At 37.7% G+C, this 21319-nt stretch overlaps 1 protein-coding gene across 5 annotated transcripts in view; it reads right to left on the reverse strand.

Moving 5' to 3' along the window:
• The window catches only part of FHDC1 (FH2 domain containing 1), a 46765-nt gene extending 31264 nt beyond the window's left edge, over positions 1 to 15501 (reverse strand). The window contains exons 1-2 of one of the 5 annotated variants that reach the window (XM_039365595.1): positions 15023 to 15501; positions 3684 to 4302 (exon numbers count right to left, since the gene is read on the reverse strand). In XM_039365595.1, the coding sequence (XP_039221529.1) occupies positions 3684 to 4151 (468 nt within the window). In that variant the 5' untranslated portion in view covers positions 4152 to 4302; positions 15023 to 15501. Of the gene's footprint in view, positions 1 to 3683; positions 4303 to 13380; positions 13402 to 14141; positions 14165 to 14507; positions 14998 to 15022 lie in introns of those variants that run through there. The other 4 variants (XM_039365596.1, XM_039365597.1, XM_039365598.1 and 1 more) reach the window with 4 other exon arrangements.
• Positions 15502 to 21319: the final 5818 nt, after the last annotated feature.

Raw genomic sequence — 21319 nt, forward strand, 5'->3', positions numbered from 1 at the left:
CATAAAATTGTAAGTCAGATCTTTAGTTCCAGAATATAAACATGTATTTCTCCAAGTAGCAAAATCTAAGATTCCTCCATTAAAAAAGTGCCTATCAAGCAGTCTTTCTCATCTGTAGTACACGCTTGTTAACAGAATACACTATATTTAATACTATATACACTGACTATATCTTCATTAGGGTAAGTTTTCTTCTTCTGCACAAATATAACTTATATTGTAATCAATTCATTAAACTTTTGGAACCTTAATTTAGACCATACCTTCACTAATCACTGAACATAGTTCAATGCATAAACATTGGATAAGGGCAATATTTTAAAAACTTTACTTAGAATAGCTTATATAAATCACATAAAGATTTTTATTTATTTCTTCCTATTGGGAGGTTGGTTCATCCTTTATAATGTTCTAGCTTTTCCTATGTGCATACTCTCAGCTAGGAAATCAAAGTATTACTAGAACTTGTAATTTGTTCTCTTATAGAAACATTTTCTAGGGAACAGGAAGGAGGATTGTGACTGACCAAGCCCACCAGCATTCTGTGGCAGCCACTTTTCTCAGTGCTAAGGATCATTATGAATACTTTCTAGAAAGACCTATTGAAATGCACATCTAACTTCTCTTTTAGCCTCAACAAGATTAGATATTTCAGAAACAGGCTGAAATACTAGTAATAGTAAAGTCATAGTAAGCTATAGTTTAGCTATATTTTTGAATAAATAACCATTGGCTGAGTTAGTACAACACATTAAGCATAAAGCACGGCTTACAAATTACAATAATTCTGTCCAGAGAAATGCTAAGTCAGTAAACTATTATTAGGACATTTCTCTAGATGGAATTATTGTGAACCATGTTTTATGCCTAATATGTTGTACTAAGTCAGCCAGTTATGGAACAACTTTTATAACTTAGTTCTTACATTACCATTAAAATATCAATACAATGAATCAGTCCATATTTTTTGAATACAACTTTCCTATCTAATGGCTTCCAGAGACATTGAATGTCAATGCTATAATTCCTAGTCAATACAGAACTGAAATAATATGATGTAACATTTATAGACCTAATCCATAATAAAGTGCTTTGATGGTATTTACTAAACTCAATTAAAAGTTCTTAGATATCTGCCTCTTAATAAATAGTGGTTGAAAGTTTGAACATATGTTAATGTCAGTATATTTATGCATTAATTCTTTGATTTCTCTTTCAGTCTTAACCAAAGTATGAGTTTAAACCATATCAATTCCTTTGCCATTTAATAATTAATTGCTACATAATAGAAAAAATCACTACGGTACTTCCCAGTAATTTTTAAAAATTTACTTCTAGGATTAGAAGCTCTCTTTTCATTTATTCTTATATGCTTAAACATGCCTTTTCTAAGAACACACATCATTTTTTTTAATTATGCTTCCACATAATCTTGGATGCTTTTCCCAAACCACATGATAACAGTTTCCTGAAGATGCAAATCCTAAGAAAACATTAGCAATGTCAGAGGGTAAATGTAAGCATTACTATTGTGTTGAAATAAAAAGAAATGAAAGCTTTGAAAGGTAGAGCGTAAACATATTAGCTTTTTAAAACCTTTTATAGCTCCCATGAATATTTATGGTGAAAATCTTTGATAACATATTTGATAAGTATAATACAATGGGATTCCCTTCTCCCCTCTTTCGAAACTACATTGTTTAGTGGTGTTTGTCTTTTAAATGTATACATTGTCTCAAGTTGCTTTAGATCTATTTGGTGAAAGTGATTAAATGGATTTTAATGTTTTAGATATATCCACTTTTCTCCATATTATTAGAACACCTCACTGTGCTTAGTTGGAAAGCAAATTTACTGAACTCAAGGGAATCCAATCAGTTGGGACTGCAATTTTAATATAAAAAAGCAAGAACACCGCCTGGTTTATGAGAAGAGAAAAATAAAAATATTTAAAAATAAGCAGAAATCCATATTAAAGCAGTTTCTCTAGATCAGTGATTCTCAACCTTTCTAATGCCGTGACCCCATAATACAGTTCCCCATGTTGTGGTGACCCCCAAGTGGGTGTGGCCACCAATAAGAGGGAGTAGGACAGCTAGGGAAAAGGGAAAAAAATGGCAGACAGCATGGTTTGGTGACCCCCGTGAAATGGTCATTCGACCCCAAATGGGGTCCCAACCCACAGGTTGAGAACCACTGCTCTAGATAAGCTGGATCTAACACATAGTGCATAAGTCCTGTACTGCACTTAAAAAAGCCAAGTTTCACTAAGATGGGGCAAGATATAAAGGACAGAAAGGAGAATATAGGCAGGAGAATTCTCTAGGTATGGCTACCAACAAGACTGAGTTTCATATTCTTATTCTCTTTTTACTTGGCAAAAGGGAAGGGCAGTTCCTAGTGAGCAAGACAAGGCCGGTCTTTTTCTTAATTATAATTAAAATGACAAGAAAGAATGAAAACCCAGCAAGGTTTCTATTTTAAAATTATACTTGACTTGCACATCCTAGTATCTTGGATTAACTTTGGTTCTATGCTTGCTGGACAAAGCAACAACAAAACAATATATACTATTTCTAAGACAGAGCTAAAAAGGAGAGATGGAATTGTGTTGTTAACTTGTATTTGGGCCAGGCTGGAATTCATGCTACAGAAAGCTTTGCTCGACAGCCTCCTAATAAAGGAAGCTAGAAAACAGAAACAGTGCAGAAGCAGCTCAGATCCTGTCCCTGACATCCTAACTTGGAAGTATTGTTGAAGAGTTTGTTTTCTGGCATCTCAGTCCAACCTATAGACAGACAAGTCCACATTGACAACATCACTCTGCGTTTCTGAGATGTAGCAACAGGAAGGTCAAGGCCAAAACTCTTTTGTTTCCTTGCAAGGTCTACTGCAATTTGGGCAATCCCAATATGCAGTCTCTCTGCACTCATGTGGACTAGAACCTTGTCCTTTTAGCAGAAAGATACCTTCAAGTTTGTAAATACTTTGTTCAGCAGAAAACTTTAAATATAGTCCTAAAAAAATTATAGGGAGCATAATTCTAGTAAATGAAAGGCATGCTTTTTTCCCAAATGCCCAGTTATAGTATGGGTGTGCAAATTGATTACCACTCTAAAATTTGTGATGACAATGCTTTTTTTTATTAATTACATATTAATACAATAATGTCTGATAACTTAAAAAAAAGGTGACATTCTCTTACATAGAGAAAATTCACCTCAGTTTAAAGATTTTGGAGACAAATTTGGCTACCTATATGTTTCACAAAATCTTCATTCTATGTTTTCAAGAGGTCACTGAAGACCATAGTAAGTTACAAAAATCATATAACATTACTTCACTGCCATAAATGTGTGATTATTGCTATCATTTGGCATACAGTACATTAAGGTAAAGTCCAATTTTGTTCTCCAGCAGAATGAGCTAATATTACAAGAGAGGGAGTAAGGTAAAATGAGCACAAGTAATTATACCAGGCATGCACAAATGTGTGTCCTCCAGCTTTGTTGTATAACAACCGCAATCATTGCTGATAAGCAAGAATCATGGCTAGTTGAAGGATGATGAGAATGGCAGCCAGCACTTTTAGAAGGCATGACAGGCAAGTATTACGCACTCACATCTTAGTAAATAGACTGTCTTTAATAAAAATTCAAAAAATTACTTCTTTCCATGCTTACCTCTTGTTTGGAATCTTTAAATGATCTTCTTAAAGATCTGCTTCTAGATGCTAATGGTGCAGGTTCTTCTTGCTGGCCAAAGAATTCCTCAATTGTCTTTGTGTCAATTTGGTAGTCTTGCTTAGCACCAATAGTCCAGATATTGTTTTTACCACGGACTTGTTCTTCCGGGATTGTTTTCCAAAAGAAACTACGTATTCGTTTCTTCTTGCTCAGATGTCCATGTCCATTTAACAGTTGTGATACTGAAGATCTGCTTAGATTGGGGGGAGGAGGGGGTGGTGGTGGCGGCACTCCTGCTGAGGAAGGCAATCCAGCTTCTATGGAAAAGCATGGTGGAGGAAGAGGTGGGGGTGGGGGTGGTCGCTCTTCTGGTTCACTGGTATCGCCAATCATTAATCCAGCTTCAGCTGAAATTGCTCCATTTTCTTTATCATTGACCAAGGAGACACAATTCATAACATGCATTTTACAATCTCTCCCCTTGGAGAGACGGACTTAGTTCTGTGGATGTGCATATAATGTTTAGCAGCTGAACAATAGTGTACAACTTGCTCATCCAAGTTTTGGTTTAACATCAGTCAATGGCATTCAAGAAGCCCGTGTTCGCCCCTGAAATCTGTAATGACATATAACAGAAAAACAAGAAGACTAGATCAATTTTTTTGCAAATGTGGGAAAGAGTATGGCTGAAGCACCAATTTGTAGACTATGTTCAAATTTTTCCACCAATTCAGACATACCAATTACTAACTCCATTTTATAACTCTTGCAATGCAACCTGAGTAAAGCTTTGCAAACAACACACTCAGAACTCATTGTTTATAGTCATGCCCAAAGTATTTAAAACTACCTACCTACCTGTAAATCTAATTTAATGGGAACCTAAGAATAACTATAAGGGCTGATCCACACCTCCAGTGTGAGGACAGGATACTTGCCATTTTGCTAAGGCAGGAATGGATGGTGTCATCCTTAGCCCACCCAAATCATCTCAGAAAGCGCTCCCCAACTGAGGATTCTTATTTTGCATCAAAAATAGTGGTTTCTTTTCTTCTGCTAATGAAACAGCCAGTCTCTTGTTGCACTCATTTCATCTTACACAACTCCACTCCAGGTGGCTGGTGTGTGTTCTGGCAGGCAGTTCCACTAGTCCCCACTCTATGACTTCAATGACCTTTTGTCTTGGACTGCTTGGCTGCCTGCCATGAAGGAATGGGTCTTTATTTTGTTTTTATATTTTATTCCATATTCAATAGTGGAGCAGTGAAATGCTGGCTATTTTTGCTTGTTTTTAACAGGTTCAGCAGAAGGATGAAAAACCGAAATCAGCAAGAATTTTGTTGTTTCTCCTTGAAGACCAAGGGGACAGAGAGAACAGTAAATTGTTAATGCTTTTTTCCCCTAACAGATCTCCAAATACGTGCCTGCAGAAGAGAGAGAAATTGGCGCATATTTTGCCAATATGGGAAGGAAGAAAGAAGCAGGGTTAACTATGATCAGACAGAACATCAGGCCAATACTGTGAACAAAGTTAAGGAAGTGGGTTGAAATTCAGAAAAGGATTTCTTAAGTCAGCATTATTTATGCATGGGAGGTAAGTGAAGGCTGCAGTGTGGAAAGGAATTAAATGGAACCAACATAAAACATTTGTGGTGCCAAGGCTTCTGCCCAAATCAATCACACCAATATTTAAAATCTTATTTAAGCTGCATCACAAGGTTTGGTATCATGATCTGACTGCTTTAGATTAAACTGTTATTATCATTAATTCAGTAAGCATTAGACTACATAGCAACACATGCTTTACTTACTATCTTGTGCTATTTTTAATTTCTACCCTTCAATTCAATTTTATGCAGTGTATGCACCAGGAGTCAAAAAGTATTTAATAACATTTTCAATTTATTTATTGAATTTATATAGCCTCCCCCCATCTGACTTGCATGTGACTCTGAGTAGCATACAAAATTAAAATTCACTCAACCGCTTCTCAAAAGTTTGCTATAGGAACTTAGTGACAAAAGAAAATAATGGCTACCTTGGTACATCTTGTTAAACTATATTATAAATAATTTTCACTTATTGCGAATCTATATTCTTTCACTTGAATGGCTGAACAATCCTTCATAGTTCCAATCATTGTTTATTCAGTGTTATATGTGAAACAGGAACCCTGCTTATTCCTCTCTTAACAAGATTGAGACATAAACCTTTTTAAAAAGTAGCTGTTTGAAGAGATACAACACATAATTCTTACTTCTGTTTGCTTTGTACCAAACAACTCATACAATCAAACCATTTTTTTTTATAATTTTGGCTTACTTTGACATTTGTGCCAAGCTTTTCTGAACTATATTTATTGGGAGACAATTCTGCATGTACACCACCAATGTATACCACCAATATATTCTCTACATTAATAAATTAATCCACTATCTGTTCTTTGGTATGAATCTTTTATATCTTGTATCAGAATAGAAAAACTAAATATGAGCAATCTAGATTAAAATCAGTTTACTATATTGGGATGACTCAATATGTTTATTATTAATAGGCAGGCTATGTAAACCTAATATATTGATTTTAATCACAACCATTTAATTATTTTATTTGTTAACTTTTTATGCTAACCATCTTCCCCATAAGGTGACTCTGGATGACTTAATTAACCAACCATGATTAATATAATGCCTTTATTAATATAAACTGCAACCAATTTGATTCATATATCACTTTAAATCAAACCAAATGAACCATATCATGGTTTATTGTGTTGTATACATTCAGTCATTGTATACTTTTTCAGACTGATAATTAATTGGATGGAATACAAAAATTATCTTTAAGCATTTCTTCTGTGCGGATGTGCAGTACCATAAATTGTAGTTACTAAAATTAATATACACTTTTATGAATTAGAAACTTTTGTGGAACTTGAAAATAAAATATCATAGTTGAACCCATTTTTAGATTACTGATAAATACCTCAAAATCAATTTAGTTTTACATCAAAAGTCTTAGGGCATTTGATTAATCTACTCATCTATTACACACAATTTGAAAATATAAATTAAATTTGTTTACCAAATATGTTAAAACATCATTTTTGGGGGGGGGTTGCAGTACAGATGGATACTTTAAGTTAGACTCCTTGGGTTGGTATTGTAACAAGCATAAACAATTAAATGGAAAGGAGAAGATGCATAACTATGCTAATATGCAAAGCTAAGTATTTACATAGGCAAACCAGTATGTCAAGATTATCTCATACTGGAATGATGGGTACTTTAAAAGCTAGAAGAGCCACTGTATAATTCCATTTTTATTATCCAGTAAATAAATACAACATAGACAGCAACTATTTTAGATATCACTTTTTGAAATACAGTTTCCAAATCTAAGTTAAAAAGCACAAACACATCTAAGTGAACAGATGTTCTTTTAAAAGTGCTTACAGCAAAACCTAGTTGGATTCAAATGATTAATAAAAAAGTCTTAACTGGCAGATCTAAATTACAGGATTGTTTCTAAACAATATAACAAAACATAAAAATCACAAAATTTTAAAATAGTACACAGAAAATTATTTAGGAAAAAATATGTAAGGTGTCAGCATGTTTGAAATATATTTAAAAAACAAGAGATCATTTCTGCTCTCAGTATATGAAGCCTAATGGTAAAATATCAAATTATATTTGGGGGGAGATAACTAATTTAGGAACAAGGCATCTAGGAACTTCAATCAGTTTCAGTATTCATAAAGTCTAATAAATTTTATAATTGCTCTGAGAGTTTAGCAAAGTAAAGATTTATACATATTTTATACAGCTGAGCTTTTCCTTGCTATAATATGTTGTGACACATACAGAATTATGGATACTACATAATTTACATGCAGACCATAAAGTTGTAGTCAAGGCTTCAAGATAAACTTCTATTAAAGATTAAGAGAAACATGTAAAAATTTAAGCATTAAGCTAAAAACACACCTTTTGACTTAACTGAAACAAAGCCATAAGGCTCTCTCTTGCTAACTCTTCTATTCAATCATTTGTTCTTTATTGGACTCTGACTTTATTATTGGCAGATAATGAGATAAGAACAATGACCAATCAAATTAATTACTCATTCAAACTACTTCTACCATAAGAATAATTTTATTATATGATCCTGCAATGCTGCCTTATAGATCTTTAATACATCTTTCTTTTTCTATCAATGTTAAAAAACATCATTATTCATTTTGTTTTACTGAAGGAAAATTTCATGTAAAAGTAAACATCTGGGAGCTTTCTCCAAATTGATGTTGCCTACAGGATTATGGAGCTTGAAATCAACATTCATTCATTCGTTCATTCATTCATTTAAAGGATTTGTATTGCCACCTATCTTAAAACACAACCTCTGGCTGGTTCACAATATAGGGTGAAACATTTTTTAAAAAAGAAATTTGTTTGGAGTTTGGTGGAATATGATATGGAAGTAATAAAATAAAGCTACAGTCATCCTATGGTATTAAAGCCAACATTCAAGTCCAAGATATAATGAAATATGGAATATATTATAATATATATAATATATTATGGCTAAGGAAGAGGTGTAAAGCTTAAAATTAAATTCATATTGTGCTAAACAAAAAACTGCAGACTTGCAACATAGAAAGGGAGATAAAGTCAGTGACAGTATCTGACAGAGAAAATTATACTACTAAATTGCATCGTAAGAATAATATATCCCTTTATTAAGGAAATACAAAAGACTAGTAAGCTTTCAGATATGATTCTTAAAAATGAAAATGTTTAAAGTTAAATACCTTCATTACAAGGAAAGGTACTATCCAAACTGTGACAGATTGACATTTGTTATGGATTGCTGTTGATTAAACAATTCAAAAAATAGTATTTTCTCTTTTAATAAACACACTGGTTTTCAGCATTATAAAAAATTAAAGAACTTTAGTTGCAGAGAACTACTAAGAACTATTAAGAACTACTTTCTATTGCAAAGAAACATGTAGGTGAACTTTCAGATTTGTATCAATTGATCAAATAACTTGGCAATTAACAGCAAGAAAAATGCCAATTCCAGAATATAATTTACAATGTAATATTTACATAATTTAATAGTATTTATAATCCAGCTGGCTACTGAATTAAATCACAAACCTTTTTTAAAAACAAATATGTTTGATACTTATTCAGGAAACAATAAACTTGTGCTCAGAATAATACATCTAATTTGAAATATATTTTCTTATAAAAGGAAAAATATCTGAAGTTCTTGTGCACTGGACCAACCAGTTTTAAAACACTGAAGAGGTTTCTTGGGAAGTGACAATTCTAAATGCATCATGTACATGCATAACATTCACAAAAGCTCAGTAATCCCAAATTGCCACTTATATCCAAGGTAAACATGAATGCTACAAGCTGGCCTCTCTTCTAGCCATCAGTTAAGAAAGCAGGTAATGAGTGGCCCAAAAGGAAGTGATTAATACATTCTTGCATTACCCTGATGGGGACAGTGAGTAGACGTATAAGGAAAACAAGAGATATGGAACAGTTGTTTTAGCAGAATCGCTTCAACAAGAGGTAAGCAACATAAGTGAACATTACTAACTTCATTTTATACATGCAAGTTGTCCTGATTTAAGTGAAATGAGAAGCAACTAACATAACTGTGAATAGATTCTGCTTAAGTCAGTATCACTTTGTGCTTACAGCAACCTTGTCTCAAGTTGATGCTTTCAGGGTGGACAGGTGTATCTATCTCATAATAATTGAATCAGAAGCATCCATGTTGTTTGAGGCAATAGGAGCCAAAGACCAACCAAGTGCAAGGTGCCAAGTTTGGGAAAGCTGTGTATAGAAATTAGAGAACTTAGGAAAAAGAAAGAAAAGAAAGTAGACAGAGCCAAAGGTATCACCTAAAATAACACACTTCCCCATCTCAGGTGCAGATGTACAGATGTACAGCTTTTACCTTCTGTCCCAAGAAACTTGTTCCAAATTATAGAGGTTTCATGACTTACACAGATTCAGCAGTGTGCCACATCACCATTTATGCTCACTAAGAACCAAAGTGCATCATACCCAAAGTCCAGTAAGTCAGCATTCTGTTAACCAGACACCTGCTCAAATAAATGATGACTTTCCAGAAATGGTTTTATCTCTTTTTTCCCCAAAGCCTTTGAACTATGGTGCTGGAGGTGACTATTATGCATCCCATGGACTGCAAAAATAACAAAGAAGTCCTAGACCGAACCTCACCAAAAATATCAGTTGAAGACAAGATCACTCATTCAAAAAGTGAATAATGTTGGGAGTGATCAGCGGAAAAAGGAAAAGGGGCTGCTCTAGTACCTGCTGGCTGGACACTAAAGGATGACACCGGGATGACCATGGCAGATCTGAAGGAGGAAGTGTGAGACAGAGGGACATAGAGAGTACTGATACATAGAGTGGCCAAGGGCTGGACATGATTGAATGGCTGATGATGACACATGGCCATCAAAAGAAGAGTGAATTAGAATATATAACTTAATCTTACATGGACTATCAAAATTACTGCTGATAATTAGTCAGAATTAAACAGATTATTTGTGTGCCACTTACAGAATTCTAAGCAATAATACTGTAATATCCAAACACTGGGATTAAATATCAATATTACTAAACTTTGTTTAATGTTTCCAGTTTTAGATTCCTAAATCACATCAGCTTCATATTTTGCATGTTTCAAATTTTAAGCAAAATTACTTTTTTTTAATCTAGATAAAAAAAAATTGATAAAAATTTGGGTGACGAGTATCATTGCTCTCACATAAAATGTGAAGCTTTAGTTATCATTTGAAAGACTAAGATACCCATTTAGAGGAAAAGGAAGATTCGAATAGGTTTAATACCATCAGATCAGCAGGATTTCAGAATTTTATTTGGAATATAGTTCAATTCAGGTCAAAGACAGGTTTCTTTGTCTGGGGAAAGAAATTTCTGTTGTTTGTTATAGCTTCCCCCTCAGGTATCTACTCCCTTCTTATTGCCTCTGCTTCAAGCGGGGGTGTACACTTCACCTTGGCAATGGATGGAAACCCAACAATTGGGGAAGAAATGAAATGGGCTTACTTGGAGCTCACCTTGAGGCATATTCACACACAGTCCCTACTTATTAAAAGAAGACATATCACGTGAGTGTTTGAAAAGCTATTGCTCAATTTGCTTCAGCAGATGTCTCCATCTTATAACCTAGTCCTAGCACAAGAATAAAACTGGAGGCTATTACCACACATTTTGCTGGATGTGGGATTGCATCCTGAACAACTAGTCTGAAGGAAACTAGAGTTTTAATCTGAAGAGGTCTTCGGGCTGATTCCCACACAATCCTGGTGTTCAAGTTACACAGGGGATGGGGTGCGGCACTGAGCTGCCGATAGACCCTGATTCACAAGAAAGGGTGTGAATGAATAAATGTATATGCCTAAGGCATACTCTCAAAACCCCATTGTATTAATAAGCTGTGCACCTGTGTTGTGCACAAACTCTGAGAACTACTTTACATAGAAAAGTAGATGTATCAGTATAAAGTCCTAGAGAAGAATTGAGAGGTACAGATTTCTTTATGTGTGTACCAGAGGTACATAAACAGAGTAAGCCATTTCTACATCCTGATGCTTTCTCTGAGAAAATGTGAATCCAACAGAAAGGTGAAGAAAGAATATCAGAAGCATCTAAAGAAATACCATTGCAAGAATAGTTGCAGAACTGTAAATTCACCTAGGGTCTCCAACAATAAGCCCACCAGGGAACCACAGGCAAACAGAAATATTTCTAAATATAAAATTGAAATCTGCACAAATTAAAATAATTTACAATTAACACTATAAAAATCCAGTTATATCTAAAAACAGTAAGTTTCTAACAAATCCACAGTCACATCCATGATAATAAAAAAAACAGAGATATCATCACAATGGATAAGAAATATGATTGACTGGAATTTCTATATCAGAATAATGATGCTGCTAGTTTTTCACATGCTACAAGCTTACAACACAATGCTCAGATGTCACTATGTCAATGTTTTAATAGCCACATAATTTCTCTACAAAAAGGGGCGATTGAGCAACTACCCACAAATACTACAGCAGCAAATTCTCGAGTGCGGATGGCATTTGAAAGGCTGTTTGTTTTCCTTAAAAAGCAAACATGAGTGTTTATTGTATTTGGAACACAAAAACACAGTCCTTTTATATGTTTAGGAAACCTAAATTATTTCTAAGAATTAGCTTCCCTTTAATGTAGAACATGCAATGTGGCAGTTTACTGCTTCTCTTTTGCAATCACAATATTCATCCCTGGTATCCAATCCATTGCTGAGACTTTCAATTTCTTCAGGCCTTAGATCAAAACATTGGGTTCTCTGCCAAATAGTTTTTTTTTAATGTCAGCTAACATAACTGAAAATAATAAGGGATATACTTTATTCCAGAAACTGGAATAAGCACACTGTTGTTTTTTGAGTTACAACTTGATAGCCATAATGACACATATCTTACAACTGTAAACTTTGGGCTCACTCTTTCCTATGTCCCAACTAGTGAATAGTCAATATTGGATAGAAGCCAAACCATTTCTCTTCCTTTATGGCTGAATTTAAATTATGTACCATTAGTGCCTGACAGGGACAGCAGTGCTAAATCACTGAAGCAGAAGAAATTTCAGAATCTAGAACAAGCTTGATACATTTCATGAGAACATGAAAAAGTTGTTACTGAACATTTTTTATAAATCATTCCAAACATGCACAATACATCTTAATAATTGAACTTAATGCCTTACTAACAGCCAAAATGCAATTTTAAAGTATCCTTAAAGCCTTAAACTCTTTATAGATTAGGAAAAAACACTGGGTTTTTTTTTCAGACCTCATTTTCCAATCTTAAGAGGTTTGTGGTCTACGTTTTTAAAAGTGTGGGGGTAGGCACATGCAAATTAGGAATAAAACTGTCTTATGCTTAGGAGACCACCCAGGTGAGGGTTGTCCTCTATGCTACAGCAAGTTGATCATTTAAAAAAGAAGTTAATCTAAGTTCGTCCCAGTCCCAGTTTCCATTTGATTAACAATAATAACTGAGATTAGAAATTTAAGAGAATAGCAGATACCTTATATTTAAGGTCTATTTGATTAAGCCCCCCCCCAAAAAAAACTATAAGGAAAATCCTGCAGTAACAAATTCCCTGTACACTGCATACATCTCAGATCAGTGGTGATAATGTGAAATGCCCTTGCTTCTATTTCTCTCCTAGGCACTAGCTGATGCTGTTATTATGCTATTGAGCTGCTTGCTTCGTTTCTGGCCAAATCCTAAAAACGTGGGGAGGAGACCAATTAAAAATAACAAGCTTACTAACAGGCAGAGTCGAAGTGAGATCAGAGACAATATTCTAGATACAGTAAAGGCGAGGCGCTGTGGGCTGCAGCGAAGATCGTCCTCACCGCCCCCCCCAGGAGAGGCAGATGCTGACGCCAAAGCTACCCGCCTGTCGATTGCAGTGGCAGAAACAGCAACGGAGATGGTGGATGTGGCGATAAGGGGTCTCTTCCCCCATAGGAGACGGTACCCCCAGCAAGAGACATTTTCTAATCACTCCTGTTCCAACCAAACGCAGCCCCCCCCCCCTTTCCTGTCTCCCACCTGCCCGGCCTGCTTCTTCCTGCGGGGCGCGAGGTTCCTGGTCTCTCCCGCCTCGGTTCCCCCCCCCCCCACGGGCAACGCTTCCCTCTCACAGGCCGACTCCGGAGCAGCTTCTGCATCAAGAAAGCCCATTGTTTCCATGGCTGCGCCTCGCTAGCTGTGGCTGCTGCCACAAGAGACTTGGCCTTCCTCTCTCCGTCTCCGCCGAAAGTGCTCGGGGCTCCCGCGGGCACCTTGCGACACCTCCCGGGAGGGTTGCTGTGGCGGCGGGAAGGTTATCGCTCCTTCGACTCTAAGGGGGCCTCCAGTCTTTTGTAATCAGAAGCGGCACTCCGCGTTTCCACCCGCAGTCCGAGGGAAACGCTGGCGGGGCGGCGATGGCGAACTAACCGGGGATACCCAACGACTCTCACCTCAAGCTTTTCCGCCCCCCCCCCCTTCCTTCCTTAGCTCCCCGCTACCCCCGCTTTTAGTTCCCTTCAGCCTAGGAGCCAGAGCCCCGCGTTTCCCTCCCGTTTCTCCCAGAATATGTAAAAAGAAAAGGAGAGGCTGAAGGTCATTTTTGCTTCCCTCCTTTTCTTTTGGCCCCTCTCTACCCACGGAGGGGGAGGGAGAAGAAGCCGTAGCCTTGCCCAACACATCCCCGGACTGCACCTTCCCTCACGCTCAGGCAGCCCAGTCCAAGCCATGAAGTACCGCTTCGGCAAAGCTCGAGGTCTACAACTTCTGTAGGAATTCAAGTCTTTCTTAAACCGACGCACCGAAGAAGAAAACGAACAGAGAGAAATGGACCAGCGTTCGCTTGTGCTTCGACGCCGGCTTCTGTCGTGAATATTTGACTGAAAATTCTCTCTCTCTCTCTCTCTCTGTGTGTGTGTGTGAGAGAGAGAGAGGGGGGGGGGGGAAAGGCGAGTTTCAGAGAATAACTCCCCGTTCAATACAATTACAAAGGCAAAGGAGTTAAAAGATGCCGGACTGGCGAGAATCTGTCTTAATTTGATCGGGGAAAAAAAAAAAAATCTAACCGAAGCCAACGATCCCCTTTTCATTCGAAGCAAACACACAACCGCCTTCTTCCTCCCGAAATCCACTTCCATTCCCCCCCCCCCGCGCGCCCCGCGGTTTACCTTTCCCCGAGACGGGGCTCTCCCGATACCATGGGGCATCATTTCAAATGCCCAATTAGCACACCTGCTGACTCGGAAAATGGAACTCTAGTCCAACGCGTAGATCGAGCACCGAGCTGCAGGGCGATGTCTCTAATAGTGGAAGGGACGTCAGGCAAAGCGAGAGGAGAAAGAGGGAAATCGGATGCCGAGAAAGCCGGCTGGCGGGTCCCTCTGAGCGGCCTCCTTTCCCTCCAAGCAAACGGAAAGGAGCCGCGGCCCGAGGATCCCAGTGCAGGGCGCGAGGCAGAAAAAGGACGTCTAAAGTCTTCGCTGACCGCCACATATCAGCCCATGGGATCCGGACCTCTGACCTGTTGGAGGACGACGACGACGACTCCCTGCCGGCAGCCACTCCAGCTACGCCTGGTGGGAACTGTAGTCTAGAGACATCGGCAGTTGCACTTCCAATACGCCGAGCCGAGAAACGCGAAGTCCGAGTATAGAAAACCGAGAGCAAACCTGGACCGACCTACCTGCCTGCCACCCGGGGCTCCGCGACCGAACCTGCAGCGTCCGGACGCCGAGCAGGCGGACTCCTCACGCCTCCGGACGCCACCGCTGCCCTCGCCGCCACCTCTTTGGCTGCCAGGATTAAGCCGGACCAGGCGGAGACGCTGCGCAAGCGCAACGTTAGGCGGGGCTGTTTCAGGTAGCAGCACCAGCCTGCTCGCCAAGTAGCAATTAAGGCGGAAAGGCGAAGCGCTCGCCGCGTTCGCTCGCGCGTTGGGGTTGTTTTTAGAGGTCCCTCCCGGCCTCTACGTTCATCCCCGCGCTTGGGTCCACGAATCGCGAAACTCGGAGCGACAGAACCAGCCAGCGCCTTTTCCCAGCAGCTGCAGCAACAACAACTGACGCTTGGAGAGTAATCCCATTAAACCCCAAAGAATTTACCGTCGAGTGGACCTGCAGAGAATTGTACTGCACCTGCTCTCCCGGTGGCACTCCCTTGGGAAACTGTAGTACAGGTAGTCCTCGACTTACAACAGTTCGTTTAGTGACCGTTCAAAGTTGCAACAGCACTGGTCAAAGTTGCAGTGGCACTGAAAAAAGTGACTTATGACCATTTTTCATACTAATGACTGTTGCAGCTTCTCCACGGTCATGTGATTTACATTTGGCTGCTTGAAAACTGACTCACACTTTTCACCCTTGCAGTGGCCAGGAGTCATATGATTCCCTTTGGTGACCTGACAAGCAAAGTCAATGGGGAAACCAGATTCACTTAACAACCGTGTTACTAATATAAGAACTAAGGTGATTCACTTAAGAAATGTGAGAAAAATCGTAAAATGGGGCAGAACTCACTTAACAAATTTCTCACCTAGCAACATAAATTTTGAGGTCAATTGTAGTCGTAAGTTGAGGACTTCCTGTGTGTAGTCCAGTGTTTCTCAACCTTGACAATTTTAAGGCATGTGGACTTCAACTCCCAGAATTCCACAGCCAGCAATGCTGGCTGTGAAATTCTGGGAGTTGAAGTCCACATGCCTTAAAATTGTCAAGGTTGAGAAACACTGGTGTAGTCCCAGAGCCGTGTGAGAAAGGTTTATTCCTTTGCGTTATGCACTCCCTGCCTTTACCTGCTGGTTCTGTGATCTGCAAAAAAAAAAAAAAAAAAAAGGAGCAAAGTGGATCCTGGCCGATATGGAGGAGTCCCCGTTTTAATTCTTTTTCAATATTTTAATGAATTGATCTTTTTTAAAAACAAATTTTATTTATAATAAATTAAAAACAAACAAACATTGGATTTGACGTGACATTCCAGTATATACATTCTTATCAGATTATTCCACTTTTTACAATCAATGAATTGATCTTTTTTATTCAAGGCAGTAGGACTAGGACTAGGTTCCTAGGAGTTTCTCAAGTATCTAAGATTTTTCTCCCACTCCCACAGACTCTAGGTCCTTGGGCCTCTGACTTCTGTAAAGAAAAAAAAAATCGGAAGAATAGGGTGCAAATGCTGTTGGGTAAGGTGAGACGAAGGAAGGGATTCCTTGAACAACTTGTCAGGCAGCCTTTAAAGTCCTAAAAGGGCCTGGGCAAAGAGCAGGCTTGGAACCTCAAAGATCATTAAGACAATCTGATGCCCTCAAATCCCTCTTGTGGACATCCGTCTAAACCTTTTCTAAAAGGTGGAGGTGGGGATACAAAATCTAGCACACAAAGATCAAGTCTCTGTGGGAAAGCAAGTCTCCCGTGACCCCCTTTAGTTAATATTAAAAGATTCTGGATTTGCACAAAATGCTAAATTGAAACACAGCTGTCTGGTTAGTGGGTCACTGTTTAAGGCAAACGTAATGTGTAATGGACAATAGGCAGGATTCTCATGTTATGCCAAGGTATAGTGAAGTTTGTTTTTGCCACAGGCTTTAGCCTAATATTAAGCCTAAATGGTTTGATTCAGTTACCTGCGGAAGCAGCTTAATTCCACAAGCTATTAAGGGCTAACATTTTGTGAAAATACTGCTTCAGTGTGATAGGTAAATCCAGTTACTAGTCCATTAAAATAATGGTTTGTTCAACAATTCATAATGGATAGAATTACATATTACACTAAGCCAAATCTAAATGTATTACATTATGGCTTATTGCAATATTATGCAACATAGGAACCACTCTAAAAGAACAGATCAAACTCACTATCCACATGAAAGTCATTTGAATTGAATCAACACTCAATCTAAGAAATACTCTATCTCACCTAGTCTAATATTCTGTTGTTGTATCCATAATGCTAATGTAATGAAGTATGGTTAGCATGTCACATTGGCTATGATTATCCAACCCAAGCAAACAGGAACTATATCACACAGGGAACAGCATGGTAATACTGGATTAAAGTTTCCGATGTTGAGGGCCTAGATATAATAAAGCATTTTGCACCTAGTTGGACTCAATTTGGGCTTGAATGAAAGAAATCTTCCATCCGCTTTACATATTTGTAAGGTCAGAATCCATTCTGCTTGTTTGGGCATCACAGAGGTGAAGCTATTACTGCTGCTGAATTTTCTTTAATGGGTACTTCGAAAAGATAATTCTTCAAAACAAGACAAGAAATACTTTTATCAGGAAAAAGATAGGGTTTTTTTTCCCTAGCCTCCAAGATTGGCTTTCAGCTTCCCAAATGCCCTAACACGTTGTGGCATTGAGTTGTCCAGCATTTAAGAATAACTAGGGAAACTTGGCAATTATCCTGCAAGAAGAAAGCAAAAGAGGCAAAAAATTCAAAAGTAAGGATTTGAATGTGAAGGAGAAAAATGCTTAATTTCCCAAAAGTAAACAAATACAATAGGTTAAAAATTGCCTAATGTGAAGATTAATTGTGACTTTTGATACCTACTAAGGCAGTTGAGCAACAATTTAAATTCTAATTAAGATACATTCTTGACATTCCACACTTTTTACTCAATCATCCTTATATATCCATAAAATAAATGCCTTTGGAATATACAGGGATGAAGACAAACTTGAGCCAGAGGCCAACTCCTTAAAGAGGAAGACTTTTCTATTACAATCGGTCTATGAGTGTATATACTGTAGAAGACTCATCTGAAACAGACTATTGTACAAGTTCTGTTCCTGGCTGGTGTTTTCTTCCTGCCATTTTCAGCCACTGTTTTCACTAAGAATTTTGCTTTGTTACATCTTGAACTTCTTTCTTTTTCTTTTTCTCCTTTCATTGTCTTCAGGTGAGATTTGGTCTTGCTTAATAACTGCTTTGGGAAAGAGATTTTGAAAGCATGTAGTGTGTGGAATCCAGGAGCATCATTATTCTGATGTGCAAACTTATAAATATTACTCTTATTAACAGTAAAACATTCTTTTTTCCTTCAGATGGAAATCACTATCAAATGGGGCTATTTGTGTGCTTGATAAATACCCATATAAACCCTTATAAATCTTTACTGCCCGTGGAGAACTAAGGCAATGGGAATGGCGGTCTGGTTAGGAAAATACTTTGGAGGAAGGTTTAGTACTATTAAGACTATAGCTACCGTTGAGCTAAGTTAGAAAGTGTTTTTGTTTTATGTATTATGTAAAACCCAACTATTTTGAGTTTGTGTAGCAAGCCAGCCAACTGTGATTTATTAAGTAGCCTATGACTGAATATAACATTTGAATACAACCAAAAGGGATTTTATTTTGAATAATTTTAATCTCACATCTGCCATTTTTGAATAATCTTGAAATAGTGACAATACAACTAGCTGTCTATTCTCAACCTTCCCAAAGAAGATCCCCTGGCAGACTTTTTTGGATTACAACTCCAAGCAGCCTCATCCCTGCCCAGTATTTCAATTGAAAGGATGCACCCAACCCATGACATAATACAAACATGTACACCATGTATTACTATACCCAGGTTGTTTAAAATAATAAAATACATTTAAAAATAGTACCTTGATTAAGTAAACCAATTTTCTTGATTTGTAGAAAATGCTAGCTTAAACTAGCAATACAGTTTCTAGAAAGCAACTAATGGTACATTTTTATTTATTGGGTTATTGTGAATCACCCTAGAATCTTTAAGTGCAATACATATTCTAAATAAAATACAAATATAAAATCTTGACATCTGCCAGTGAGCTAACTCTGCCAAGAAACAGAAAACTATCTAATTTTTGTCCTCTCCAACAACGTTTCTTAGAAAGTTGAAGAAAGAACAAGGAATTCTATTTTCTTGACATCATGATATCAAGGGGATAAAAGTTTTTGGCAAGCTTTATTCCCTAAGACCTTAGTTGGACAGCCTTTGCCCTTTAAACTTTGAGAATACCACAAGGATCCTCAGGCAACGTATTTGGGACACTGATCTTCATATTCTAAGTCTAGTTCCCAGCCTCCCAGCCTGTGGGGCCGTTAAAAAGGACATTTGCCAGCCTCCTACTTCTCCTCTATCACAGTCCTGCATTGTTGCTGGAACTGCATTTTGGTCAGATGGGAGAAATCTAAAAAGAATATATAAACAAAGCTCTATGAAATAATGAAAAGGGAAAAAAGGAATATGCAATAAGCAGCAAATAACCAAAGAATGCAAGTGAGGTTCCAGGAAAAGTAGAACTTGTGTCAGAAAGACTAAAACTTGGAATGAGTTGAGTCTTGTGAGAAATTCAGAAAACTATGAAAACTTTGTATAACATTCAGGGAAAGGGAGTACTGTACACATCAGTTCAAAACCAAATGTAGTGAGAAGGTAGAAGCGTGTAGCTGCTGTTTTTGTGTCTTTCCTCATTGTTATTAATTAGGAAGAAAAGAAAACTATAACTTAGGAAAGAAAATAAGAGGGTAAGAAAGAACTTGACTAATTTAAGCAAATTCAAGTCTCCAAACCCATACATTATATATTACAATAACAAAGTGCTAATAGAATCACTCTCAGAAATATTTAGGATCTCCTGTAGGACTGGCAGTGTTCCAGAAGAATAAAGAAGACCAAATATCTCAATTTTCAAAAATTGAAGGAGGACCACCCAGGAAACAACAGAACTATCAGCTGAGCAAAGTTATTGAAAAGATTGTTAAGATTATTAAACAACATGCTGGTATTTGATATGCATGCTACAATTAACAGAACTCACAAGAGGTTTCTTGCAAATAAATCAAACTAATTAATCTGTATTCTTTGATGAAATTACTAATCTAGTAAATCAGGGAATGCTGTAGACATAATATATATGGCCATACTAAAGCCTAAAATAAAACGTCTTTTTTCTTAATAAAGTGATAAAAATTTGGTCTACATGACACTACTGTTAGATGAGCTCTCAATTCATTGAGTGAATGAACCCAAGCAGTGCATTTAATGTTCATTTCAGATTGGTCTTCAGAGAGGTTTTATAGCACATAAAAGGAGGCTTATACCAATATAAGCAGATATAAGCTTATATTAGTCTAAGCCTCCTTTTAAGTGCATACAATAAGACTCTTAAGAAAAGGGAATGGAGCTTCAGTCATGTGGTTGCACCTGCCATCCTGATGCTAGTGCATGCTTGTGCAATCAGGCCACATTCACCTGCAATGATGCCCATGCACGTTTACAAATGAGCTGCTAGCGCCAATGCACTTGCGATACAGGCTGTTAGCAGCCACGTGATGCTGGTGGCAGTGATAGCACCCCCATACATGCGCAAATGGGGTCAATAGCACCTGCGCAGTGGTGCTACCATGAGTGGGGGGGCCTTGCCAGCTATTCCCACGGTCCGGTGGCCAACAGGCAACTAAGTACAGTATGGAGACATTCAGTTCAACTTTCAAGTTAACAATGAATCTTAAAGATCAAAAGCACTTGAGAAACCCATCCTCCATTAATTTATCCAGTTCAACTCTGTTACTGTGCTGATTCACTTCCTATTTTTCCTTTAATTTATAATTTTACTTGTAGTTAAATACTACTTCACATATATTGTTTCGTGGCTCAAAAGAATTTATGGACATAAATATTATGGTATAGGCTCATGTTTTGTTTTGCAATATTCCTTATTTTTAATCAAAAGAATCTTTGTAAAAAGTCAAGTGGGAATGAAGCTCCAAAGGAGGCAGTCTGGGTTCACCCCAAAGTTACCAGGCACTCAGTTGTTTATCCTGGGTTCAAGGTTTTGATATTACAGTGAATTCCACTGAGACGAATTAAAATAACAATTATATTTGTTTTGCTGATAAAAGGCAGGCAAAATTATTGCTGTAAAACAGTCTTCAAACAAGACAATGATGGCTGCAGGCAAACCATGTGGGATTGCAGAAGCCAGAAAATGTGAGATGTCACTGGG

The sequence above is a fragment of the Crotalus tigris genome, unplaced genomic scaffold, assembly GCF_016545835.1.
Source record: "Crotalus tigris isolate CLP2741 ecotype Arizona unplaced genomic scaffold, ASM1654583v1 scf7180000020129.766959, whole genome shotgun sequence".
In the NCBI taxonomy this organism is placed as follows: domain Eukaryota; kingdom Metazoa; phylum Chordata; class Lepidosauria; order Squamata; family Viperidae; genus Crotalus; species Crotalus tigris.